Source organism: Ovis aries, chromosome 4 (genome assembly GCF_016772045.2).
Source record: "Ovis aries strain OAR_USU_Benz2616 breed Rambouillet chromosome 4, ARS-UI_Ramb_v3.0, whole genome shotgun sequence".
Lineage (NCBI taxonomy): Eukaryota > Metazoa > Chordata > Mammalia > Artiodactyla > Bovidae > Ovis > Ovis aries.
The window spans coordinates 116,241,928-116,269,780 of record NC_056057.1 but is presented as its reverse complement, the minus strand read 5'-3'; the positions used below and the strand labels follow the sequence as shown (position 1 = coordinate 116,269,780).

General features: G+C 41.8%; 1 protein-coding gene across 22 annotated transcripts in view; it reads left to right on the top strand.

Annotated features, from left to right (window-relative positions):
* The window catches only part of KMT2C (lysine methyltransferase 2C), a 257,448-nt gene that overhangs the window by 192,360 nt on the left and 37,235 nt on the right, over positions 1 to 27,853 (top strand). For 17 of the 22 annotated variants that reach the window (XR_003589232.3, XM_060415213.1, XM_027969041.2 and 14 more), the window contains 14 exons: positions 1,877 to 2,007; positions 4,449 to 4,629; positions 8,190 to 8,294; positions 8,637 to 8,684; positions 9,674 to 9,811; positions 9,989 to 10,021; positions 10,119 to 10,268; positions 15,084 to 15,216; positions 15,440 to 15,654; positions 17,274 to 17,347; positions 20,940 to 21,122; positions 21,507 to 23,393; positions 23,824 to 24,116; positions 25,909 to 27,734. Coding sequence is in view for 21 of the 22 variants with exons in the window: in XM_060415213.1 (XP_060271196.1) it covers positions 1,877 to 2,007; positions 4,449 to 4,629; positions 8,190 to 8,294; positions 8,637 to 8,684; positions 9,674 to 9,811; positions 9,989 to 10,021; positions 10,119 to 10,268; positions 15,084 to 15,216; positions 15,440 to 15,654; positions 17,274 to 17,347; positions 20,940 to 21,122; positions 21,507 to 23,393; positions 23,824 to 24,116; positions 25,909 to 27,734 (5,397 nt within the window). In the remaining variant the exon portion in view is untranslated. The remainder of the gene's footprint in view (positions 1 to 1,876; positions 2,008 to 4,448; positions 4,630 to 8,189; positions 8,295 to 8,636; positions 8,685 to 9,673; positions 9,812 to 9,988; positions 10,022 to 10,118; positions 10,269 to 15,083; positions 15,217 to 15,439; positions 15,655 to 17,273; positions 17,348 to 20,939; positions 21,123 to 21,506; positions 23,394 to 23,823; positions 24,117 to 25,908; positions 27,735 to 27,853) is intronic. The other 5 variants (XM_042249047.1, XM_042249046.1, XM_027969043.2 and 2 more) reach the window with 3 other exon arrangements.

The window sequence follows — 27,853 nt, the reverse complement described above, 5'->3', positions numbered from 1 at the left end:
GCTATAATAAGCCCCAGTTCAGAAATGTGATACGTTCAGGGAAACTGTTGTTTGTCTTTTCCACGTTTGCCTCTGTTGTCTTCTAAATAATTTCAGTTTCGTCATTTAGTGTTTTTCTTCACTTGTCATTCACTGAGTTTTTAATCGACCGTGCATATTTTCCTTTTCCTAACTACTTTTTAGGTATTTTAACACTGTAGTTTCTTCGTACAACTTACTGCTCTAGTTGCAGTTGATTTAGAGTCAGATATTTTCAAATCTTTGCACGTCAGGTTCTGTGCTGTCTCTCTCCTGTCCCCTGCTGCCTACTGCCTCATTTGATGGTGTTCATTGTGTGAGATATGCATACACATATATTAAACAACAACACAGTCTTTTTTAATTGTGAGCTCATATTCTGTAGAGCATTCTCTGAAATTTTTGGGAACTGAATTAAAGGTTGGTTCCTTCAGAAAAGATTTGCGTTTGTTGCTGCCAGGAACATGAGGTCCTACTACCCCAGGACTCCTTTAAGCTAAGTATTAGCGTAAAGGTTTTTGGTTCACCTGTGTTATAGAAACCCAGGTTTCTTACACATCAGGGCTGTTTTGAGTTTATGAACTCTTAGGGAAGATGTTCATTTGTTTTGTCTTTCTCTCCAGCACCATGTTATTTACTGACGGTTTTCTTTGCCGTTGGGGTGGGGATGGTGGTGAGTGATGAGAGGATGGGAGGGTGTGCTCTGTGTTCACCCAGCCCTGGGTGTGGAGCCCTGGGTCCCGCCTTTGTAGCAGGCACCCCTGGTTGATCTCGCCACCTTGGGGAGAGGCTGCAGGCTTTGTCTTCTATATATACCCCATTCCTCATAGTGCTCTGAAAACTGGAGTTCAAGGTCACTAGGTTTTAGCAGCATTTCAGAGAGCTTTATTTCGTTCTTTGCTTATTTTTGTGGTTCCTGTTTGACCTTAATTTTTGGTCTTAGAGAATTCTATATTTTCTGGTTAGATTACTGGTAAATTTTAAAAAAATGTTTAAAAAAATAATAAAAAAATTTTAAAAATTGTTTAAAATGTTTATCCACTATATTTAGTACTTTTTATTCAACCTATGTAGTCTGGCAACATAAGTGCCCACATTGATTTTCAGAAGGCATGTATGTGTCTTTTGCTTAAAGTATCTGAGAGTATCATTTGATTCCTTGCTCACCTGCTCTAAGTGGTATTCTTGTTTATTAGTCCAACATTTCAGATTTTTGCATTTATTTTAAATTTGAGCATTCATAACATTTTTATGAGCAGATTCAGATAGTCATACATTATCACAATATGTGTGTACTATAGATACCTAGTTTGCAATAAATCCCCAAACCTAGAATTGCTGGATTGAGGGATACACATTTTTAAAAAGACTTGCTGGACAGTTCCAATAAACTCTACCTAAAGGTTGGAAGTACTGCTAAATTCCTTTTAGTTGTTTGTGAGTAGCCATTTCTCCATACTCATTAGCATTGAATATGGTTTTCGTGTGTTTTTTTTTTAACCTTTAACAAGATGTCACCATTATATAAAAACAAATTTCTGCTTTGTAAGAAAATACTCATTAAGACACAATAGGAAGCATGCTGGTACTAAGTAGACATGAAATGAAATTTTATGATACTTAATATTAATTTACTTTGAGATCTTTTTGTGAAAGTTTTTTATTTGTCAACTCATTGTATATATGTTAAATTTAGACAGCTGTATGTCAGTTATATCTCAATAAAACTGAAAGAATAAAGACAAAACTTGTCTGTGTGTATGTTGGTAAGTTAGTTATCATTTATTATTAGTTACTTTGGTGGGTTTATTTGAAAATTTTAAATACCACATATTTATAAGTGTGATTGTTGTTTCAGGCTGGAGTGAGCAGTTACCAGATACCTTAGTTGATGAATCTATTTCTGTTAATGAAAACACTGAAAAAATAAAGAAGAGATACCGAAAAAGGAAAAATAAGCTCGAAGAAATTTTCCCTGCCTATTTACAAGTAATATTTTGCTTTATATTATGTATTTGTTAATGCAAGAAATGTGAAGTGATGTCTTGAGTTTTGAAAAATAGTTTTCTTGTTTTTGTCATCCCAAATGCTATTTTTACCTTCTAAGGGCCCTTAAAAATTACATTCATCCTTTTTGTGCTTCGATACTTTTCAGAGTTCTTTTTTTATCCCAGTTTTTCACTTCTAAATTTCAGAAGACATATAAGAACTCTACGGCTGGGACAGGCTCATTCTTGCAAACCAGGCACACCATTGTGCTCTGCAGACCCACGTCTGGTGGACTCCCTTTGCCAGCACTGGTTATAGTAATTATGTTCACTGAATGAAGATGGTTTTTTAGCAGCCAGAATTACAGCTATAATAACACATCACTTTTAGGGGCTTCCCAGGTGGTAATAGTGGTAAAGAACCCACTTACCAGTGCAGGAGACATAAGAAACTTGGGTTTGATCCCTGGGTCAGGAAGATCCCCTGGAGGAGGGCGTGGCAGCCTTCTCCAGTATTCTTGCCTGGAGAATCCCATGGACAGAGGAGCCTGGTGGGCTGCAGTCCACAGGATCACAAAGAGTCAGTCACTGAAGTGACTTAGCACGCTTGCACCCATTCATTCTGGAAGTGTGAAAACTGATCATTCCATACTTTCACAAAAGAACCTTAAAAAATAGTGGATTGGATTTCCTGATTACTACTATAGTCATAATGTTAATCTAGATTATTTCTTTTGGTGAACAGGTGTAATTCCCCTAGTGTTCATCAGTAATTTACAACTTTTTGATATGAAGGAAACTTGTAATGGTACTGTTACTTGGACATCTTGTGATAGCAATTGTATTTTTTTTTCCACTGCTTTTTGGAGTAGAGTGGGAAATATAGTGACTAGTGATGAAAATCCATGAGGAATTCATAAACAGTTTTTTTCTAGTTTTTCTTTATTAATCACAGCAGTGTCAAGATAAGGTATAAATAATTGTGTGATCTACCTAGTAGAAATAGTTTTGTGGTCTGTTAATACCAGATGGTTGATAAATACCACTAAATTCATCATGAGCCATACAAAGAAACAGTTTTTGCTAATGGTGTTCTGAGATCTCTCAGATTTATACTGAAGGCATTAAGTAAATAATCTGTAATGTTCCAAGATGCTTTCTACTATTCAGCATTTTTCTTAGTGATACAAGCATTGCTGGTATAAGAGGCTAGTCATCTCCTGCCCGGTGCTCTTTTCTTTGTGGGTTTTCAGACTTCACCGACCATCCTCCCCTGTCCCTTTTCACAAGTTACCGCGTGGCGTTTCTCCTTTGAGAACTTTTTAAATAATTTATTTTTGCACAGTCTTATAGTCTTGGTTTATATTTTATGTTTTGCTGGACGTATCATTCAGATTGCTTTCTTTTAATATTACTGTATTTTAGAGCTTTATTTTTGACAGCATAGTCTTACAGTATTTTATAGTATGTATTTATGGATGTTTATAATTCATTTAGTCATATGCTTTCTGACAGACATTGAGGCTGTTTTCATTTTAGGGGTATATAACTAAAAAATGATGCATCGAACCTCTTTCATTTATGTATCTTTGCCAAGAGTGTATTAAATGTGGGTAGTTACTGCAAAATTGCCCTCCCCTTTCCAGATAGACCACATTATAGAAAATAGAATTTTGGAATAGAAGTAGGTGAAGGGGGTCCCCAGCGCTTCCTATTGTTCTCCTTATTGATGCTGGATAAGTTGGGGAGAGATCCTGGAGTTGCAAGGAGGCCAGGCTTGAAAGAGTGGTCTCTACGATATAAATGGAAAAAAGTCAGCATGAGTAACTGAATAAAATGCCAAGGCTTTGGTGGTAAATTTTGTACACACAGTTTGTTTAAAATGAGTGTAAAAACCCTCTTTCAGATTTATAGTGTGTGAAGTCTTTAATTTGGTTATATGCATCAGTGGGAGATTGCAAATCTATCTGTGAAGTATACAGATATTAAAGTTGTAGATCAAACCCTTGAGTTAACCCCTGCAGATCATCTACAAATGTTAGTAATATTCATGAAGTTTTACTTTTTCTTACAATATGAATTAAGATGCCATAATATTATGAATTTATCCATTTTTAAATTTCACTGTGGTCTAACCTGGGATTACCAAATTACTGTGATTGCTAGAAACATTTGACAGAATTGGGTAGTTTTATTTGGTTAATTTTACTTGATTCTATTTAAAGAAACACAGGAAACTTTATTTCTAAAAAAGGGGAATTTACATAAAACAATTGACAGGATATCTCTTGCTTACATATTTCTACATTCAATTCTTATATTGTTAAATACTAAGCTTTTCTGTTATTTCTGCCTTCTTATCAAAGCGACAATTACCTGTCTTCTCATTTTAGAATGTTATGACTGAGTCAGTCGTTTCCATGTGTGCTTCTCTTTGTCTAGGAAGCTTTCTTTGGAAAAGATCTTCTAGACACAACAAGACAAAACAAACTAAGTTTGGATAATCTGTCAGAAGACACAGCCCAGCTTTCTTATAAAACCAACACCAGTACCACTTTCTTGGATCCTTCCGTAGACCCGCTGCTTAGTTCATCCTCGGCGCCAGCAAAACCTGGAGCTCACGGTATGTAGAGTAAATGACAATTTTTTTTTTTTATCACATTACATTCATCTTCCTTTTAGAGCTTTGAAATGCTTATAAAACTTACCTTTATTGAAATAGAACTTGCATTCAGTAAATGCAACTATTTTTTAAGTGGACCAGGTCTGTATGATTTAGCAAATAAATTCATCTTTGTTACTACCATGAAATCAACTCTTGCAAGTTGTAAAGGAAAACACTTGGTTTATAGTTGACTGAAGGCGACATATGGGAGTATAATGAGGCCATGATTGGTGAGTTACAATAATCTTCAACTTAAGATGTTTTTCAAAATTAATTATACAGCCCCAAGAAATTCCAAAGAAGAAAGAATATTGTAGTTGGAAGCCGTCTGACCCATTGTGTTAATATACTGTGGAATATATTGCCTTGGGAGAAGGAAATGGCAACCCACTCCAGTATTCTTGCCTGGAGAATCCCAGGGATGGGGGAGCCTGGTGGGCTGCCATCTGTGGGGTCGCGCAGAGTCGGACTCGACTGAAGCGACGCAGCAGCAGCAGCAGCAGCATATTGCCTTAGGTCGGTTTCTCACTGTTGACAGTTTAGGCCATCTACCTTTGTTGATGGAGGGAGGCCATCTGGAGCATTGTGGGATATTCAGTAGCATCTCTAGCCTCACGATGTTGTGATAGGAAAAATGTCTCCAGATATTGCCAAATGTCCCTGCAAACCTGTCTTCTGTTGAGACTCTAGACATTGGGGATACAGGGACTACTCAGAATCAGAGAAAGATACAAGAACTTAATGTGTATAAAGTAATATTAACATCAGCAAGGCTGTCTAGAATTTAGCTAGCTTGGTATCCCAAAGGTTTTCTTCCACTTCTGTATTTTTGTTTTACTTTCAGTTGTGCAGTCCATGGGGTCACAAAGAGTCAGACACGATTCAGTGACTAAACAGTGAACAACAAATTAAATATTCTTCTGACAGGCTTCCTTTTTGTCGTTGAATTGCAGTTATCACTCATTTAATTTTATAAACCCAATTTTGAAAATAATCTTAAAGCAGTATCCACTGAAAGATGACTTTTGATAATGTTGAGTTGCTTTTCATTAACTTGGCATTATCCTGGATTGAAATACAGGCTACTAGTATTTTTTTAACTTCTTGAAATAATTAGAAGCAATCTTGCCCCCTGTTATTCGAAAGCACACATTTAGCATGAGACTAAAGGCCATACTCTTTGTTTAATGCTAACAGATCATTTTACTTTTTAGTTCAATTGTTTTGAGTATTTTCCTGCTCTCATCCATGTCAGTATGTTGTTAAAATAATGTGTAGTGAAAGATTTGCAAGTACTTCAAAGGATGTCTTACTATTTGAAGGATGCCTTGTAAAAACCTTGCCTAGCCATTTAAAGGCTTCCATAGAAGTAAATTGCCCTTGAGTTTTTATAAGAAAGAGAACTGGGGTTGGGCAGGAGATACTGTGACAGGAAAGACGTTGATATATACCATTCTTCATTCCTGTTTCCTTCATTCGAAGTCATTTTCCCCAAAAAATTGGTGAAGAGAGAATGGTTTAGTGATAAAGCCAAAATACAGAGGACTAGAATAACACACATGTCAAAATCTGGTTGAATGTCATGTTCTGTACAGTTGAACCACTCTTTTGCTTTATGATGGGGAATTGAAAAACAATAGCTTCCTTTTTTAAAAAAAGTTATTCAATATTTTCCATTATGTCAGTTTTAATAATTTGTTAAAAAGATATAAAATGTCATCAGGTAGAGGAGAATTTTTAAAACACAGTCTTTTAAAAACCACTGTTATTTGTTTAATAGAAGTCCATTGGCTTAAGTCTCTTTACTCACTTGTGTTTTGTTGATGCTTTGTGGCTTGTGGGATCTTAGTTCCCTGACTAGGGATTGACCCCACACCTCCTGCAGTGGGAGTGTGGGGTCTCAACTGCTGGACAGCAAGGGAAACCCTCCACTGATTCAAAATCAAAAAAACCTTACCCCGAAACAGTTACCCCGTTTTTTTTGTTGTTGTTGTTGTTGTTGTTTTTTGTTTCAAGGATACTGATGTCCAGAGAATATATTATTGAAATAATTTTATTTTTTAAAAACTTTAGAAATATTTGGGCATACAAAATTTACTTTGGATTTCAGTTTGAAAAATTGTGTTTTTATGTACGTGTGAATTCTGTCTGATATGTTTAAAGGGACAAGACTGTGTTTTATAGAAATACTTGGTGTAGAGTCTGGAGTATTTTACGTCGTCTTCTCTTTTTTTTCTTAAGTAAAAACAGTCAAAAATGGATTAAAAAATTCTGATATTCCTTACATGACTAATAAAGTCGCTAAAGGTAACCTAAATATTCTCCTACTTGATTAGGCTAGAAACCCTTGTCGCTCTCCCTGGCTCCTGATTGTCTCACGTTCCGCATCTCACACACCCGCAAGTTTGTCTCTGCCTTCAGATGCCATCCCACACCAGCGGCTGCCTACCTAAGCCTCCATCCGCTGTGTGCAGGCGGGCACTGCCTCTCACCGGGACCACAGCCACTCCTGCTCCCCCACCCAGCTTCAGTCTCCCAGCACGCCTTGCCCTCCTCCACCTTGGTCCATTCTGCACCTGGCAGCCAGTGTGTTCCCTTTAAGACATCAGTCACACCTTCCTCTAGCAACCTCCCAGCAGTTTCCCGTTTTACAGATGCCCCTGGAACAACAGGGGTTTGAACTGCGAGGGTCCACTTAGATGCGGAGTTTTTTCTCATACGTACAGCAGTCCTAGGATCTCTGGTGGGCTGAATCTGCGGATGTGGAAATGAGGCTAGAGAGGGCGAGTGTGGGTCAGATTTGGGTATTTGAGTACGTGGAGGATTGGCGGTCCCCTCCATGTTGTTCTTAATCCTTTTTTCCCTTATTGTTTATTTTTATAGCACTTATACTGGTGGTGTTTATTTACTCCTCTGAAAGAGGAAGCTCTGGAGCATCTGCACTGTGTGTTAGTCCCTTTTCTATTCCAGTGGCTGGACCAGTGCCTATTAGCTTCCTCCATAGACATAATTCTGTGGCTGCTCAAATACCTTCTTGAGTAAATGAGTGAAAATGAGTGTTAAGAGTAAAGCTGGAAGTAGGCATTTTACTCGATGGTATCTGCTTTATACTTTACAAGGCACCTTAAGCAGTAGGTTTGTCTTTAATATTTATCTTCTATTGTGTTTTCTAGACGTCATTTTTAGAGGTGCTTTTTCTAATTTTTTTTTGCTTTGTTACAGCATTCTATTTCATTTTTACTGCCTATGGGTTTTTATTTAAACATTTATTTCATTGTTAATATACAGTAGTCACAAAAACAAAAGTCTTAATTTTTAATGTTTTGTTATTCAAATGTTGGAGTGCCTTTTCTATGAAAAATTCCTTACTTTAGAAGTAATAATCTTTTTATGATTCTAGGCACTTACCTCAGTATCTACTATATTCTCAATATTTGGTAAATGGTTGAATGAATGAGTTTTAGAATTTAATGTCTAGGAAAATGGTGACACTTTGAAAATATACTTACTATACTTAGGTGCTGCTGATGACCCCTTAGCTGATATTTCTGAAGTCTTAAACACAGATGATGACATTCTTGGAATAATTTCAGATGACCTTGCAAAATCAGTTGATCATTCAGGTACATTTGCCCAGTGTCTATTTTATGATGTGAGTGAGAGGTGTGTGTGTGTGTGTGTGTGTGTGTGTGTGTGTGTGTGTGTGTGTGTGTGAAACAAGCGTAGGCATTGAAATAGAAAAAATTTTTTTCTCTGACATCGTCAAACTCATCATTTTATTTGATCTGCCTTGACTTTCCTGCTTTAAGAGGGGAAATAACACATTAGTAATTTCTGTTGTCTGTTTAATTGCATCAGAGCTAAGACTTTTTGCCTTATGTACCTCGTTTCTCCTTTTGTTTGAGCCGTCCCCCACTTCCCGCGCCTGTGGTAATCATCCATTTTATTTGGTTTGGGTCTTGTAGGTCTTGATTTATGCACTTTCCAGGTTGAGAGCTCACCTTGTGCATTTGGTAAGAAACAGCAGTGGATGGTGGCTGACTAGCAGTAGTCTGTTCTGTTTTCAGTAGCGATTTCAGCTGGAACAGCCTGTAGCTGCATGCGTTCTTGTTACAGTGCTCCTGTGTCACTAATCCAGCTCTGTTTCTGTGTGTGCAGCTAAAGCATGGTACACCTGTGCTGTGCTTTGGGTGACTTTCTCTGTAGTGTTCTTTCTTTTTCTTTTTTTTAATGAATGGTTTTATTCTTTTTAGAAAGTAATCTGTACTATTACCCAAACATTATATTGATAGTTCCTAGTATAACCTCAAATAAGAGATGAATTTTCACTTGTTGATAGTAATATTGAGGAAGTGTGATAAAATAGACAATAAACCACTTTTAAATGTCACTCTTGCTTAAAAACCAGTTTATGTAAGATACAGCATGTTATGAACATAATCTGCATCTTGTTTTTGACTACAGAATATTTCAGAAATAAGATCTGTAGTTGGAATTGTTCACCAGAGGATGATTTTTACTAAGCATTGAGAGTGTTTGAGCTTTCCGTTAGTTAGTGTGAAACTTGACTGTTTTACAGCCTGCATATGATAGTTGACCCAGTTGTGTTCGAAACCACAAGTTCCTAAGTTTGAGTTAAAAGTATCTTGAACATTATATATTGATTCTTCTTAGAGACCGCTAACTTAATAATATGGTGCTTTTTCATGTGTAGAAATTAGCAATTTAGAACTAGAAGTGTTCTTTTGTTTCTGAGGAAATGTATTTCTCATGATTAAACCATAACTTTTTAAGCAGAGCCTAAGTTTGCAAATATATTGTGCCTAATTTTTACTGATTGATTCCCTGGATTGGTTTAAGAATCTAGATTAATTCAGAATTACAGGCTTTCCATTGCTTTGTTTTAATCCTGTTGTTGTGTGTTAATGCAGGTAAATAGTGTAACGCATTTTCTGTGAGTGTTCAGAATCCACTTTCTGATACACATACCTTGCTCCTCTAGCTGGAATAGACGTTGGTCCGGTCGCTGATGACCCTTCGTCTCTGCCTCAGCCAAGTGTGGGTCAGAGTTCACGGCCTCTAAGTGAAGAGCAGCTCGATGGCATCCTCAGCCCTGAACTTGACAAGATGGTCACAGACGGTAAAGCATTTGCCCTCCATCTGGGCTTTCTAAAGACACGCAGAAATGTAATAGGATCTTCAAAGATGTCTGCATGCCAGTTAACTCCTATTCTGATCGTTCTGTGACAAATACTATATTGCATCCGGATATCGACATGGTAGTTGTTAATATTTCCATCTCTTTATTTTATCCTAGGAGCAATTCTCAGCAAGTTGTATAAAATCCCAGGTATTTGTGTTCTGATTCTTTTGTTGATGGAAATACACTCCCTGTGCTCTGGCTCTTGTAGTCTCTTAACCGTGCTCATTGTCGTCCTGTCTCCTAGAGCTCGGGGGCAAGGACGTGGAGGACTTGTTTACCGCGGTGCTCAGTCCTGCCGCTGCACCGCCGCCCCCTGTGCCGCAGCCACCACCGCCCCCTGCGCCCCAGCTGCTGCCCGTGCACAGCCAGGGTACGTCGCCTCTAGACAAGTGTCGTAAGTATGGCCCTGCCTCGTGTGCCCCCTCGCGTCGCGTCGGCCTTCACGTGCCTCTTGGTCACCACGCACGCAGACTTGACAAGAGAGGGTCCTCTTTTGCAGTGGTGGGGTAGGACCAGCCTCTGAATTCCTCTCAGTCACACCCCGGCCTCCCCGCCTTTCCCGGGAACGCAGCGGCTCACTCGATGGTCAGAATTCTTTTGCCCACTTCACTGGCAGTGCCCCTGTTAACAGTGCCCGCCTCCTTCCCTGTCTCTGTCCTGGTCCCGTGTCACCTTTCCTCAGTCGTTCCTGCAGAAATGTTCCGAGAACTGCTCAGCCCTCGCTGGCTGCCTTGGACTCATCCATCTGGTCTGAGTCTCAGTCACTCCCTCCGTGGCCAGCAAGTCTCCACGCCCACACTCCCCACCAGGCTTTCCATTCATAGCGTGTGGTGCAAATATAAACGCCCGTTTGGGGCATTATAGGTTTCCCTGCGATGGTGAGCTCCTTGAAGGCTAGAGTCACCACTGCCTTTGCTGTATACCTGCCACAGAACATGGCCTCAGTAAATTCTTGGAGGGTAAATCGGTGCCCTTTCTACCACTGGCGACTGAAATTCCTACTTCCTATAGGCAAATAGGAAATTTGCCTATTTTGTTTAACACACTTTCTTCTACCTATTTGTAACTAGTTGCAGAACAAATTTCAGGCTTTCCTTTCTCCCTCTTTTTGAAGAGCTGAAATCTGATAGGCTAGGATCAAAATTTTGTGGGCATAGATAAGGAGACACTGCTTCAGACTGTATTCTTGATGATTTAAGTGCTGGGTCCTCTCTCTACCCTGTTGTCACTGCCTTGTGAGTCTATACTGAACTGAATGATTTACGATGACGCTTTCATTTCATACACTCTATTTGTGTAAGTGCTGAAAAGCGCAGATAATCTAATGTTTCCTTGGCCACAAATTCTGTGTATACATGAACATTTCTATAAGGCACATAATTGAAATGTTTTAGTTTCTACCAGTTTTAGCTGCTAAACATCAATTTACCATGATGTTTGCTAGACCAAATGTGATTTACATTTGGATGAAACAGATTCATAAGCGCTTCTTGACATAATTGTTCCCATACGCTTTCTTAATCATTAAGAACTCTTCCGTGTTTCTCTTTGTAGCATATAAAAATAAAAGCAACTGTATCCAAGTTTTCTGAAACTAGAAGTATTTCAAAAATCAAATCAGTTAAAAATGTATTCCTTTATAAAAAGGTTTTATGACCATTGTTTAAATCATTTCAGTGTGCAGTCTCATGTTTAATAAGATACTGAGGATTAGGGAGGTTGATGTTTACTTGGAGAGGAGGTGGGTTTTGGCTAGGTGCTTACGTGTAGCTCAGAGATGACAAAGGCTGACCACCCACCAGAGTTTATAATTGTAGTATTGTAGACTTTCAGGTAGACGACTCATTTCTGTTATTGTTGCCGTGGTTCAGTCGCTCAGTTGTGTCTCTGTGCAACCCCATGGACTGTAGCATGCCAGACTTCCTTGTCCTTCACTATCTCCTAGAGTTTGCTCAAACTCATGTCCATTATAGTGAGCATAATTCAAGCAGAGCTGTAAGAGTCTCTGAGATTTCTGCATTTGTGTTTGAAAGAATAATAACTTAAGGATAAGATATCTTCAGATCACATGCAGGGAGGCATGTGCCTATTTAGGAATGGCAGCTCTGCTCCGTCCCAGAGCAAAGGAGGAGAGGTAAAAGGGACGGCTCAAGGAGGCCAGATTAGAAAGTGCGACGCTGGGGCTAGATTTTCTCTGGACAGCTAGGCATTGGCAGTTGGCCTTTTTTCCTCCATCCTTTGGAGACCTCACACCAGTGAAATGATCTGATGAGTCACATGTTTTGGCAAAGTAGCTCTGGTGTTAATATTGGAAGTGGATTTGGGATGGGAAGAGTTGTATATTAATGAGTTTATTTCAGTTGAGACTGAATGAAAAATTGGGTTCCATGTGAATATATCTGCAGTAGTAACTGAAAAGAGGAGATGGATTTGATAGACAGCAATGTTATCATAAGTAGGATTGTGCTACCAATTGGGTATATGATGTAAGGAGAAAGGAAAGAAACTGAACTGGACTGTATATATGTCAGGCTGGCCTAGAAGATAATTAGTCGTGCTGTAAACTTGAAACATGGAACAAAGGAGAAAGAGACAGAATGTGTGTGTGTTGTAGAGGAGAGAGGTGGAGATGTAATGAACTTAGTTTTAGGCCGTTTTTACTTTGTTAGAAATGAGCATATACATTGTTCTGACTTACAGGCATTTGCTTGTTCATAGTTGTAGATAAAAGCTTAGGACTTGTCTGTTTAGTGATCAGAAGGGTAAGATTTCTTAAGAGAATATACTTCAGTAGAATGTAGAATCTTGAACTCTTTTTAAGTGAAGGTAATAAACTATATGCTTCACAGCTGGTTCATATTCGTATACAATTGCATGCTCCTTTTCTTTCCCTCTTTTGAGGGCTGGATGAAAGTGAAAAACGGAGGTGGAGACCCTGAGTGCGAGGTAGGGTCTTAGCGGCGACGCTCGTGACACAGTCTGTAAGGCCGAGTAGAGAGAAAGGTGGTGTGTTGTTCCCTTGGGTCAGACAAGGCTGTCGTGATCCTTAGTGGAGCAGCCTGGTAGGAGCGGAGAGGAGGGCAGAGCGCGGTGTGCTGGCAGTTACACAGGTCAGAAAGCGGAGAAGGGAAGTTTCAGGAAGACTGAGAGTAACTTGAAATCACTTTAAATGGAGGTTACATGAAGTAACTTTTCAATCAGTTCTTATCCACGCTTTGAAAAAGATGCTAGTATGACCAGATAATGGTAAACTGGAGAGGTACGGGGTAGCAGGTGGAGACCACCTCCTAATTAAAATCATAATAAAGGAAAAATGTTTTACATTTATTTATGTGTACAACAACAACAGGCTGTTTAATCTCTCTGGGTCTTTCTTTTTTCTTTTTTGCATAAATGTCACTACACATAATAACCCATTCCATGGAGTTGGTGTGAGGACCAGCGAGTTAATTAATGCGTGTAAAGCCCTTAGTACAGGGCCAGGCTAACGGGCAGTAGCTGTTGTTGTTACATAACCTTCCAGTACGATTGTGTTGCGGGCACAGTCGTCAGTGCTGGTAGAGTGCCACTGGACTGCGTCTGTTCTCAGGGCCAGAAAGGGAGCTCTGGTTTAGCCTAATTACATGCGAGACACTTGATATTTTTCAGTGAAATAATTGCTTAGTGGAACCTCCTTTTCTCTTAAGATGAAAATAGAGGTAGCATTCTACTTGGAATGAAAGCAGAAATCTTGCTCCTTAAATCTAATGCTTGGAGTGAATTTCAGTGTCCTCAGACACTTGGCTGTTGTGGAGTCCCGAACCAGTGGGCCGCCCTGCCGTTCTGCAGGAGGAGCCCTAACCTGATGTTGGGTGTTTCCAGGACCAGTGCCCCTGAGACAGACCCTGAAGATCTGTGGACATTCAGCCCCAGCGTCCTCAGACAGGAGCTTGAGAGTTGTAATGGAGGATCAGGTTTAGCTGACCGGACATTCTGTGGTGCAGAGTGTGTTGTGGGCAGGGCACTTGTGGTTATTCTTCTTTCTAACCATTTGGCAAGTGATCAGGTTAGGAGTGCCCTGTCGTTGTGCTAACCTCATGACTGATTTTTGTTTGCATAACTCACTGGTGATACAGGTATGGATCTTCAGTGCTGTTCTGAGTGTTACAGTTATCAGTAGAGGCCATGTATTTATTACTTGAAAGTGTGTCTCTAAGTTGGAGGCGTTTTCTCCCCCTCTTCCAGTTTTATTGAGAGATAATTGACATAGAGCTGTCTATAGTTTCAAGTATATAGCAAACAGTTTACCTTATATCATGAAATGATTACCACTGTAAGTTTATGGAAGGGATTTTTGAAGATACACCCAAAAAAGGTGTTTTTTTGTGTGTGCTTTTTTTTGGGGGGGCTGGAAAATTGCTTGGCTAAGGACAGTTGACTTACTACCAAATAGTTTAGGAAAACAGACAATCACAGTAAGGGTTGGAGTTCTGTGTGTGTGCAGAGTTTGGGGAAACACAAGGTGGTCTTACTATGGTTTGCCGTATGTCTCTGAGGAAAGAAGATATGAAGGTGATGGGATGCAAGTTAAAAGGGACTCGGTGCCTGAAACTCCAAGTAGTGAAAATTAGGTTTAAAAAAATTACATATTTTTAACAGTAATCATCTAATTTATCATGGTAGGTGCAATATTGCTTGTTCCCAACTACTTTAGAGAAAAAGTGCCAATTTAAGAATAATAGGTGGGATTTTTATTTGTATATGGAATATCTGTTCATAAATTTTGAGTGAAGAAGAGGATTTGATAAAACCTAACTGTCATTTCTTGAGGTTGATTTTTTTCTTAGAGCTCATGTGTGCTGGATACTTACTGCGTAGCAGGCACTGTGCTGAAAACTGCACGTACAGTATGCCAGTTACATATATCACAGAACACCTTCATTTTATAGAAATAGTGATTGAGTCTGCTTCTCACAAGTAGCAGGATGAAGATTCAAGCCTAGGACGTCAGACTCCAAAACACATGCTACTCCCATCATACCATGATGAAGTAAACAGAATTATAGAGAAATATTTCAAAATTTTATACCCAAAAGTCACTCTTTAAGCAATATTTTACAGTATAATATTGGGAGGAAATTCTACTTTTGAGTAGTATTACAGATTTTTATTGAGAAATATTCCTGCTACTTTTAAATTAGTTTTGAATAATATGCTTTCTTCTTTGAAGATGTCTTTTCACGGATGCCACTCATGAACGGCCTCATTGGACCCAGTCCTCACCTCCCACACAATGCTTTACCTCCCGGAAGTGGACTGGGAACTTTCTCTGCCGTAGCGCAATCCCCCTATGCTGATACCAGGTATTTAAAAGCCTTGACTTTACATGGAAACATAAATAATTTCTGTTATATAGGTGTTTATCAGTCTGACTTGCTGTGACAAGTGTTAGTGTCTTAAAATCATGGTGATCTTTGCTAAAACCCATCAAACATTGTAGCTGTGGGTTTAATGAAAGTGTACTTGACATAGTACTTAGAAAGCTATTCTGTGTTTATGAAGTAAAGTTGTTTTATCATTTGGCAGGGATAAAAATCCGGCATTTAATCCATTGGCTGGTGACCCTACCAACTCATGGGCGGCGTCGGCCCCCACTGTGGAGGGAGAGAGTGACACGATGTCGAATGCCCAGAGGAGCACTCTCAAGTGGGAGAAGGAGGAGGCCCTGGGTGAGATGGCGACAGTAGCTCCGGTTCTCTACACGAATATCAATTTCCCCAACCTGAAGGAAGAGTTCCCGGGTAAGCCATGGATACGGCACAGCTTTCCGTTTGACTGGCTTTCCCACACGTGTGCTGACAGGCTCTTGGGCTTTTGCTTCCCTACACTAGAGGGCCCGGCATCGCCGTCAGCTCTTACCCAGCGTGACTGTGCCACGTGGAGATGCCCTGGACACCTAGAGACATCTTTTGCGTTTTCTTCGTCCTAAGCCCTGTACCCATCTTCTATTTCCTCAGAGTTAATTTCAGTTAATGAAATGACTGTAGCTCTTAGCAGTCTTCTTAAATACATGGAAGTCAGTATTGTGTTACACGCATAGTTCTAAAAAAAGAAAATTTCCTAGACTAGAAACTTATTATCTAATCAGAAGTATTAAGTTAGGCTAAATTAGACCCAGTTCTAAGTATTACTCACATGGAAACTAACTCATTATTTCCCCTTCTCCCCAACTGTCCAACCTGTTTGAAAAAAGCAGATGGTGCAGTGTTACCATTTTTTTGAACATTCTTATTAACTGGAGAACGAAACATTTGGATTAACGAAATGTCACTGACAGAATATTTGTAAGCAAATGCTGATTTATTATCTTGAGTTAATGTTGCAAGACAAACCAGGATTTGAAAAGGACATTTAAGCTCTGTCTTGAAATGTTTCCCAGCTGTCAACATAACAGTGCTTTTAAATTACTAGAAGGGTACCTAGAAGTGGATTTTCTTATGGATGATCCCTGTCTTTTATGTGCTTTTTTGCTTTGGACGCCCTTGCAGTACTTTATTCATCATGTATAGAAATAAATGCTACCTTATCTAACAATAGAAATCAGTGGTTTAATGCTGATAAATCAATGGTTTAATGTTAAACCAGTATACACGTTTTTCAAGTTATTTTTTTTTAATCACACTTCCTTTTCCTGCTTAGAAAGGTCTGTTAAGTCACTTAAAATTGTAAATTGTCCTTAGATTGACGCTATAGGATTTCTTTTTGAAAAGTAATTTTCTATAATAGATGTACTGTGCGATTCTAGAAATCATGAAATATCATGTTACGCCTGTTGGCCTCTCAGCTGACTGCCTTTGTCACTGGCTTTGTTGAAGCTCTCTCTTTCTAAATATGGACAGGACCGTTTGTACATGTGTTGCTGACTGTTGATCGCACCCAAACTTCAGTTTCGGTTTCAACCTGTCCTGACACAGGCTGAAATCACTGCTTTCTCCTGTCAGTGTGTAAGCAAATACTGATGCTTATTTTTAATACTGGTTACTTCCTTTTGGTCAACATGATAGACTTGTCTTATGTATAGATGATTTCCAAAACTTTTAGCTTTGGTTCCGTTAGCATCTTACATAGTTGAAGGAATTTATTATGTCTGGCTTAACTTTATCTTGGCTGCTTAGAACTTTGATGTAAAAACTTCAGCTCTGCAGGTGAGATTGTTAGTGAGGTAGCACTGCATTCAGAGATATGTTTACCCTGTTGTGTACCAGGAACTCAATAGTGTACAGAGAACTAAATACAGGAGTATTCACTTAAGAAAATAAGGACAAGACAGATGTAATCATTAGCAGTTTACCAACTGTTTTATTAAGACGCGTCATTATTGTGGCTGTGTAAGTGTGTATACTGTGTGCTTTCGTTGCAGATTGGACAACTAGAGTGAAGCAAATTGCCAAGTTGTGGAGAAAAGCAAGTTCACAGGAGAGAGCACCATATGTGGTATTTACAGAGCTGCTGTGTGTTACATCCTTAAACAGAATACCTGAACCTTACTCTCATTGTCTTAGTTTAATAAAAAAAATTTTCCATTGCAGAAAAAACCTATGTTGAATACTTGTACAACTAATACCCAGCTTTGTTTTATAGTGATTTCCTCACTCATGATGTCTTAAAATAGAGGGTGACATTTTCACAAGCTGGTGAACAGAACCAGCATGTTGAAGCTTGAAGTCCCTTATTCTGAGAGCACGGTTAATTCATTTCACTTAAATTGCTTTATCTCTTCAAAAAAGTACTAAATTTTGCAACAGCATTAATGTGCCTCAGTTATTTCCACAATAAGCCCTTTTTGTATGAAGTTTTGTAGGGAATCTTTGTGTATCTTAAAAGAGACATATCTGGACACTTTGAAGGAGTTTTTGAAATATGGACTTTGCCAGGAATTAACTCAGTCAGTTCGGGTCAGCTCAGTCGTGTCCAACTCTTTGCGACCCCATGAATTGCAGCACGCCAGGCCTCGCTGTCCATCACCAACTCCCGGAGTTCACTCAGACTCACGTCCATCGAGTCGGTGATGCTATCCAGCCATCTCATCCTCTGTCGTCCCCTTCTCCTCCTGCCCCCAATCCCTCCTAGCATCAGAGTCTTTTCCAATGAGTCAACTCTTCGCATGAGGTGGCCAAAGTACTGGAGTTACAGCTTTAGCATCATTCCTTCCAAAGAACACCCAGGGCTGATCTCTCTTAGAATGGACTGGCTGGATCTTCCTGCAATCCAAGGGACTCTCAAGAGTCTTCTCCAACACCACAGTTCAAAAGCATCAATTCTTCGGCACTCAACCTTCTTCACAGTCCAACTCTCACATCCATACATGACCACTGGAAAAACCATAGCCTTGACTAGACAGACCTATGTTGGCAAAGTAATGTCTCTGCTTTTTAATATGCTGTGTAGGTTGGTCATAACTTTTCTTCCAAGGAGTATGCATCTTTTAATTTCATGGCTGCAGTCACCATCGGCAGTGATTTTGGAGCCCAAAAAGATAAAGTCTGCCGCTGTTTCCACTCTTTCCCCATCTATTTACCATGAAGTGATGGGATTAGATGCCATGATCTTAATGTTCTGAATGTTGAGCTTTAAGCCAACTTCTTCACTCTCCTCTTTCACTTTCATCAAGAGGCTCCTTAGTTCCTCTTCACTTTCTGCCATAAGGGTGGTGTTATCTGCATATCTGAGGTTGTTGATATTTCTCCCAGCAGTCTTGATTCCAGCTTGTGCTTCTTCCAGCCCAGCGTTTCTCATGATGTACTCTGCATAGAAGTTAAATAAGCAGAGTGACAATCTACATCCTTGATGTACTCCTTTTCCTATTTGGAACCAGTCTGTTGTTCCATGTCCAGTTCTAACTGTTGTTTCCTGACCTGCATACAGGTTTCTCAAGAGGCAGGTCAGGTGGTCTGGTATTCCCATCTCTTTCAGAATTTTCCACAGTTTATAGTGATCCACACAGTCAAAGGCTTTGGCATAGTCAATAAAGCAGAAATAGATGTTTTTCTGGAACTCTCTTGCTTTTTCTATGATCCAGCAGATGTTGGCAATTTGATCTCTGGTTCCTCTGCCTTTTCTAAAACCAGCTTGAACAGCTGGAAGTTCACGGTTCACGTATTGCTGAAGCCTGGCTTGGAGTATTTTGAGCATTACTTTACTAGCATGTGAGATGAGTGCAACTGTGTGGTAGTTTGAGCATTCTTTGGCATTGCCTTTCTTTGGGATTGGAATGAAAACTGACCTTTTCCAGTCCTATGGCCACTGCTGAGTTTTCCAAATTTGCTGGCATATTGAGTGCAGCACTTTCACAGCATCATCTTTCAGGATTTGGAATAGCTCAACTGGAATTCCATCCCCTCCACTAGCTTTGTTCGTAGTGATGCTTTCTAAGGCCCACTTGACTTCACATTCCAGGATGTCTGGCTCTAGGTGAGTGATCACACCATCGTGATTATCTGGGTCGTGAAGATCTTTTTTGTACAGTTCTTCTGTGTATTCTTGCCACCTCTTCTTAATATCTTCTGCTTCTGTTAGGTCCATACCATTTCTGTCCTTTATCAAGCCCATCTTTGCATGAAATGTTCCCTTGATATCTCTAATTTTTTTGAAGAGATCTCTAGTCTTTCCCTTTCTGTTCTTCTCCTCTATTTCTTTGCATTGATTGCTGAAGAAGGCGTTCTTATCTCTTCTTGCTATTCTTTGGAACTCTGCATTCAGATGCTTTATCTTTCCTTTTCTCCTTTGCTTTTGCTTCTCTTCTCTTCACAGCTATTTGTAAGGCCTCCCCAGACAGCCATTTTGCTTTTTTGCATTTCTTTCCATGGGGATGGTCTTGATCCCTGTCTCCTGTACAATGTCACAAACCTCATTCCATAGTTCATCAGGCACTCTATCTATCAGATCTGGGCCCTTAAATCTATTTCTCACTTCCACTGTATAATCATAAGGGATTTGATTTAGGTCATACCGGAATGGCCTAGTGGTTTTCACTACTTTTTTCAATTTTAGTCTGAATTTGGCAATAAGGAGTTCATGATCTGAGCCATAGTTAGCTCCTGGTCTTGTTTTTGCTGACTGTATAGACCTTCTCCATCTTTGGCTACAAAGAATATAATCAATCTGATTTCGGTGTTGACCATCTGGTGATGTCCATGTGTAGAGTCTTCTCTTGGGTTGTTGGAAGAGGGTGTTTCCTATGACCAGTGCATTCTCTTGGCAAAATTCTATTAGCCTTTGCCCTGCTCTATTCCATATTCCAAGGCCAAAGTTGCCTGTTACTCCAGGTGTTTCTTGACTTCCTACTTTCCCATTCCAATCCCCTATAATGAAAAGGACATCTTTTGGGGGTGTTAGTTCTAAAAGATTTTAGAACTTTTAGAATTTTTAGGGTGTTTTATAAGATTCACCATTCAGATGGTTAATTATCTTTGCTTTCATTTTCAATTAAATCTGCATTATTGTTGTGAAAAACACGCAGCTACTTTGTGCTCTGGTCTTCAGCTTATGTATTGCCTAGTGATGCTGACTGCTTGGAGAAAGCAAACCATTGCTGTTTTGGGGCGATGTGTTGATGATTCTTTGTTTTGTTTTCCCTTGACTGGCAGAGGTAATGGCAGGGTATTTTTAATGTTTCTCAATGGTGGGTTTTTTATTTATTTTTTAATGTTAAGCTTCAAATTCCTGATTTTGGATTTGGAGAATTGATTTGGTATTCTCCTTTTCTGTAAATTTAGAGAGGTATTAATCTTTTCATTTTTGAGGAGTTTGTTACCAGAATTAGGAATGAAAAATGTTAGATTTACACCTGGGTTCTGTACCCTGTTCAAATAGAGAGATGGAAAAAAGTCTTCAGTGGGAACATGCCTTATAAGATGGGGGAGTTGGGGTAGCGTCTGATCTTTTCATGTAAGAGGCTGTAAGTTCTCAAGGATAATATTTCAACTATTTAACCTGACATTTTCTTGCTTTGGTATGATAAAGTTTGTCATATTTTTTCTAATTTTAACATATACTGGGAGATAATCTTCTTCTCCTTTTTTCAAAGCAAAAAGCCAGAGATAACAGAGCTGCTTTACGCATTAATAAAGTACAGATGTCAAATGATTCCATGAAAAGGCAGCAACAGCAAGACAGCATCGATCCCTGCTCTCGCATCGATTCAGATCTTTTTAAAGATCCACTAAAGCAAAGAGAATCCGAACATGAACAGGAATGGAAGTTCAGACAGGTGTGTGTGTTTTGGATTTATTTTTAAGAATTGACTTTTTAAGTTGGTTTTTTTGGTGTTTGAGAAAAGAGCTATTTATGTCATCATTTTAAATACAGTTCTTTCTAGAATATAAAAATCTGATTAAAAATAGGCTTTCCTTTTTTCAATAAAATGCATTTCTGTTGACTTTGGGAAGTTATAGTAAATATTATAAACAATATACTTCTGTGGACATTAGGTATGCTCTGGTGAATAACTGTCTCCCCTCTTTAGGAATTTATAATTTAATACGGGAGCAATCTGGAAACTGATGACAACAGACACATTTTCTGTTGCCCCCACCTCACCCCACGGGGGACTATATTCTTCCTTAAACATAGGCTTGTTTTCGTGTTTAAACAGCAAATGCGTCAGAAAAGCAAGCAGCAGGCTAAGATCGAAGCCACGCAGAAGCTGGAGCAGGTGAAGAGCGAGCAGCAGCAGCAGCAGCAGCAGCAGCAGCAGCAGCAGCAGCAGCAGCTCGGCTCTCAGCCTGCGATGGGCCAGTCCGGCTCAGACACGCCCAGTAGTGGGATCCAGAGCCCCCTGACCCCGCAGGCCGGCAGTGGAAGTCTGTCTCCTGCCCAGTCATTCCACAAGGACCTGTTTCCAAAGCCGCTGCCCAGCACCCCTGCCCCCGCCCCCTCAGATGATGTGTTTGTGAAGCCGCAAGCTCCCCCGCCTCCCCCTGCGCCCTCGCGCCTGTCCCTGCAGGAGAGTCTGTCTCAGGCTCAGCCTTCTCAGCCCCCATCCCCACAGGTGTTTGCCCCTGGATCGTCCAACTCTCGACCACCGTCTCCAATGGACCCTTACGCGAAAATGGTGGGTACCCCACGGCCGCCTCCCGGGGGCCACAGCTTTCCCAGAAGAAATGCCGCGCTGGCAGAGAGCTGTGGGCCGCTGCCGTCGGCCTCCAGGCTGCCTCAGATGGGTGAGGCTGCAGCCAATCGGCCATCGCCAGTCCGAGAGGTGTGCGCCGCCGGGAGTGACCCCTACGCAAAGCCTCCAGACACCCCTCGGCCTGTGCTGACAGAGCCATTTCCCAAGCCCCTCGGCCTGCCCCGGTCTCCTGCCCTTTCTGACCAGACCTCACAAGGCCCTCTCGCCCCTGGCACCAGTGACCACTTCCCCAAACCATCTCCTCGGGCAGATGCATTTCAGAGACAGCGGATCCCTGACCCATATGCTCGACCCTTGTTGACACCTGCTCCTCTCGACGGTGGTCCCGGCCCTTTTAAAGCTCCGATGCAGCCCCCTCCTCCCTCCCAGGATCCTTACGGTCCAGTGTCCCAGGCACCAAGGCGATTGTCCATCGACCCTTATGAAAGGCCCACGTTGACACCACGACCTGTAGACAGCTTTTCTCATAACCAGTCCAGTGATCCCTATAGCCAGCCTCCCCTCACCCCACATCCGGCAATGAATGAATCTTTCTCCCATCCCTCGAGGGCTTTTTCCCAGCCTGGACCCATATCAAGGCCAACATCTCAGGACCCCTATTCCCAGCCTCCAGGAACTCCACGACCTGTTGTAGATTCCTATTCCCAGCCCCCAGGAACGTCTCGCTCCAACCCAGACCCCTATTCTCAACCTCCTGGAACTCCCCGGCCCACCACGATGGATCCATATAGTCAGCAGCCGCCCACCCCACGGCCATCTGCACAAGCAGACTTGTTTGCTACATCTGCAGCCAGTCAGAGGCATCCTGACCCATATGCTCATCCTCCTGGAACCCCAAGACCTGGAATGTCTGTTCCTTACTCGCAAACACCAGCAGCACCACGGCCAAGGATTTCAGAGGGTTTTTCTAGGTCCTCGACAAGACCGGCCCTCATGCCAAACCAGGATCCTTTCCTGCAAGCACATAATCGAGGAGCAGCCTTACCTGGCCCTCTGGTGAGGCCGCCTGATGCTTGTTCCCAGACTCCCAGGCCGCCTGGTCCTGGTCTTTCAGACGCTTTTAGCCGCGTTTCCCCATCTGCTCCCCGTGACCCCTACGATCAGCCTCCCATGACTCCGAGACCGCAGCCTGACGCTTTTGGAACAAGTCAGGTTGCCCATGATGTTGCTGATCAGCCACGGCCTGGGTCTGAGGGGAGCTTTGGGGCACCTTCCAACACGCCCATGACTCCGCAAGGCCAGCAGTTCTCCAGTGTCTCCCAGCTTCCTGGACCCGTACCCACCTCAGGGGTCACCGACACGCAGAGCACTGTCAACATGTCCCAGGCTGATACAGAGAAATTGAGACAGGTAAACAGCTTGAACCTTCTTAGTTGTCTTAAATGTATTATTTGAGAGAACTGTTTTATCGAGCGACTTATATACAAAGCAGATCTTTTCAGTGGAATTTTTCATACTGCAGAGAGGAAAAGTGAAATTGGTAGAATCAACACCAGTGAATTGGACCGATTCTTGTTATCTAATTTCAGTCTCCATGAGTTTGTAGGGAAATTCTTAAATATGAAAGCTTCAGTTTTGTGGTGGTTATAAGGCAAAGGAAAGGACCCATATCATGTTTATTTTTCACAACCTTCTGGCTATTTAAGTGTTAACTCGTGTTTTATTATACTCTGAAATACTAAGATTCAAACAGTGCCATAGTGGAGTATTAGAATCATTGAGGCTGAAAAAGGCACGGGTCAGCAGAAGTCCCAGTCACCTTGCGTTTCCCTCCGTCCAGCGACAGAAGCTCCGTGAGATCATCCTCCAGCAGCAGCAGCAGAAGAAGATGGCCAGTCGGCAGGAGAAGGGGACCCAGGACCCAGGAGCGGTGCCCCACCCAGGGCCCCCGCCACACTGGCAGCCGGAGGGCGTCGGCCAGGCGTTTGCCCGGCCCCCACCCCCCTACCCTGGGAGCATCAGGTCCCCCATGGCCCCTCCTCTGGGCCCTCGATACACCGTCTTCCCGAAGGAGGCCCGCGGAGTCTATCCCCCTGATGTCAGCAGCATGGGCATGAGGCCGCATGGATTCAGGTAAGGCTTTTCATTTCACGCCAGAGTAAACAGCCAACAGAAGGGGATGCCCAACTGAAAGGACTTCTTTTCACTCTTTCTTAATTGAAGTGTGGTGATTTTGCAATGTTCTGTTAGTTTCAGGTGTACAGCAGCGTGATTTGGTGTTTTGTATATTCATATATTCTTTGATATGACTCTTAATCAAGACCTCCTTGCTCGGTTTTACTTCTTAATTCCTTTGAGATAAAATCAATGTTATTTTCCACTAATGAGAGGTCGTAGATTTTCCTTATAAACCTCTAAGTACTCTACAGACTAAAAACATTCCCTTCGTTATTAAATATTGACTGTACTAGCATTGCATTACAGCCACAATGATATTGTTTATCATACTAATCAAACCTCTGATGTGTTACTGCCATATTCAGTCAAATATGTGATATGAATTGTTTTCTTCTTAGATTTTTAATTTTAATTTGCACTGTAAATATTTGTGGAAATTTCCAAATCGAAAGGATGTTTTCCTGTAGGAACTTCTCATGATGAAATAGGGTTGTAAAATTAGTGGTTTTCTCTTTTGAAATGACTAGTAGAATGGTCAGAGCCAAATGTGGGCCTGAGCTGTAATAAGGAGGCATTTCTTTAACATATGCTTTTCATTTTATCAGGTATATTTTTTAGTCTAATACTTAACCTTCATGTTAAAGTCTTCCCCTTATATTTCTTTTTTTTCTTATTTTATGCTTGTTACTCTGTTTATATTTATTTGTATGTGTTAAGTCGCTTCAGTCCTCATGATCCTGTGGACTGTGGCCCGCCAGGCTCCTCTGTCCATGGGGATTCTCCAGGCAAAAATACTGGAGTGGGTTGCCATGCCCTCCTCCAGGGGACCTTCCCCACCCAGGGTTGGAACCAGTGTCTCTTATTAAGTCTTCTGCATTGACAGGCGTGTTCTTTGCCACTGGCACCACCTGGAAAACCCATATTTGTTTGCAACTTGCCTTTCCTTCTTTGTAGGGTGAGGTACAATATAAATAAATTTTTTCTGTAAATCATTCATTTACTGAGTCTTCACAGATCATGCCTATCATTCTTGTCCTACTACCCCTGGTTCTCATTCTTTGAGCAAATAGGTTAATCTTTCCAGTCATCGTGCCTTTGTTTTCTTAAGTGCATAGACCTGCAAGTCTTCGGTAAAATTCATTAGACCTCCTTCAGGCGTCCCCCTAAATCAGCTTCCTCCATATCATAGCCTTCTTTGCAACTCCAGTAGTATATGCTGATTTGTAAACAGCTGATTCTATCTGCTTGTTTGTTTCCCTTTATCTTCGTTTATGATCTCTGTTAGATGTCATCGGAGCTCAGGTATGGTATTTACTGTAGAGTATGTAGCAAAAATTTATGTTCATATAGATTCTTTATAAATACTTTCTAATGGTGATAATTTTGTTTTTACTAAGTCATCATTACATTTGGCAACATTTTGTGTGCTTACTCAGTCCTGTCTGACTCTCTGTGACCTCATGGACTACAGCCCACCAGGCTCCTATGTCCATGGGATTTTCCTGGCAGAAGTACAAAAGTACTGAAGTACTGAAGGAAATGGGTTGCCATTTCCTTCTCCAGAGGATCTTCCCAACCCAGGGATCGAACCCGGGTCTCCCACATTTCAGGCAGGTTCTTTACCCTCTGAGCCACCAGGGGAGCCCTATCTGTATTTAATCTAAAACTTTTCCTTTTTATCAACCTACTTCTGAATTCAGTACAATACTTTATATTAACTATCTGTGTTCTTTATTTCTTCTTTTAGGTTTGGATTTCCAGGCGGTGGTCATGGCACTTTGTCAGGTCAGGAACGCTTCCTTGTACCTCCTCAGCAAATGCAAGGATCTGGAGTTCCTCCACAGCTCAGAAGGTCTCTGTCTGTAGATATGCCCAGGCCTTTAAATAACTCACCAATGAATAATCCTGGTGGACTTCCTGCTCATTTTCCAGCACAGAGCCTGCCGGTTCAGCAGCATAACATACTGGGCCAGGCCTTCATTGAGCTGAGGCACCGGGCCCCGGACGGGAGGCCCCGGCTGCCCTTCCCTGCTGCTCCTGGCAACATCATCGAGGCACCCTCCCATCCCCGCCATGGAAGCTTCATTCCCCGGCCGGACTTCCCAGGCCCCAGACACCCAGACCCCATGAGACGGCCCTCCCAAGGTCTCCCTCATCAGCTGCCCGTGCACCCAAATTTGGAACAAGTGCCGCCATCTCAGCAGGAGCAGAGCCATGCTGTCCATTCATCTGCTACGGTCATGAGGTCTCTGAGTCACCCCTTGGGTGGTGAGTTCTCAGAGGCCCCTTTGTCAGCCTCTGTGCCAGCTGAAACGACATCTGAAAATTTACAGATAACCACCCAGTCTTCTGATGGTCTCGAAGAAAAGCTTGATTCTGATGACCCGTCTGTCAAAGAACTCGATGTTAAAGACCTTGAAGGGGTTGAAGTCAAAGACTTAGATGACGAAGATCTTGAAAATTTAAACCTGGATACAGAAGATGGCAAGGGGGATGAGTTGGATACTCTGGGGAATTTAGAAGCTAACGACCCCAACCTGGACGACCTATTACGGTCGGGGGAGTTCGATATCATCGCTTATACAGACCCGGAACTTGACCTGGAAGACAAGAAGAACATGTTCAACGAGGAACTGGACCTCAGTGTCCCAATTGATGATAAGTTAGATAATAAGTGTGTATCTGTTGAACCTGAAAAAAAGGAGCAAGACAACAAAAGTGTGGTTCCTTCTGATAAACCTTCTGCTTGGAAAAAATCCACTGTCAGCAGCGAGATAAAAACAGAAGTGCTGTCTCCAAATTCTAAAGGGGAAGCCAAATGTGAAAGTGAGAAAAGTGAGGACGGTAAAGATACTGCTGACCCTTCCTGCCCACCAGCCTCTGCTCCTCTGGACAGGAGCGATGGGGACAAGGCTCCTGTGCAGCCCTGTGATGCAGACCTGCTGGAGGAAAGGACTACGCAAGAAGCGACCGGCTCCAACGCGAGTGCGGCTCATGGGGCCATTCAGCTGCCTGCCGAAGATGCCGCCACCCCGTGCAGCATGCCTGGGCCAACTCCCGTTCTCTCAAGTCTGCTTGCTAACGAGAAACCTGACCCTGCAGACATGAGGCCGTTGGCATCCCCAGCACCAACTCTGCCAGCCTCCCCGTCCGGCCACGTGTCAAGTTTGCCTCCCCCTCTGATGACACCGCCTGGTCATGTTTTGGATAATACCTTGAACTCTAACGTGGCAGTAGTCCCTCGACTAAACCATGCTTTCCCTCAGGGTGTGCAGGTAAATCCAGGCTTCATTCAGGGTCAGCCGCCAGTAAACCACAGTTTTGGGACAGGCAAACCTGCCAGTCAGCCTGTGCCCCTGACGAGTCAGCCTGGGACCAGTGGCATGTCTGGAGCCCAGCAGCTAATGATTCCTCAGACGTTAGCCCAGCAGAGCAGAGAGAGGCCCCTCCTTCTGGAGGAGCAGCCTCTACTGCTGCAGGATCTTTTGGATCAAGAGAGACAAGAACAGCAGCAACAGAGACAGATGCAAGCCATGATCCGCCAGCGATCTGAGCCGTTCTTCCCTAATATCGGTAGGAGTTCCTCTTGAGTTCCAAAAATAATTACCGTGGGCTTTGGGTGGAATGTGGTATGCTTACAAGCTTTTTTCTGTGTTAAAATTACATGTGGCCTAGAGTACTGAGGGTTGTAT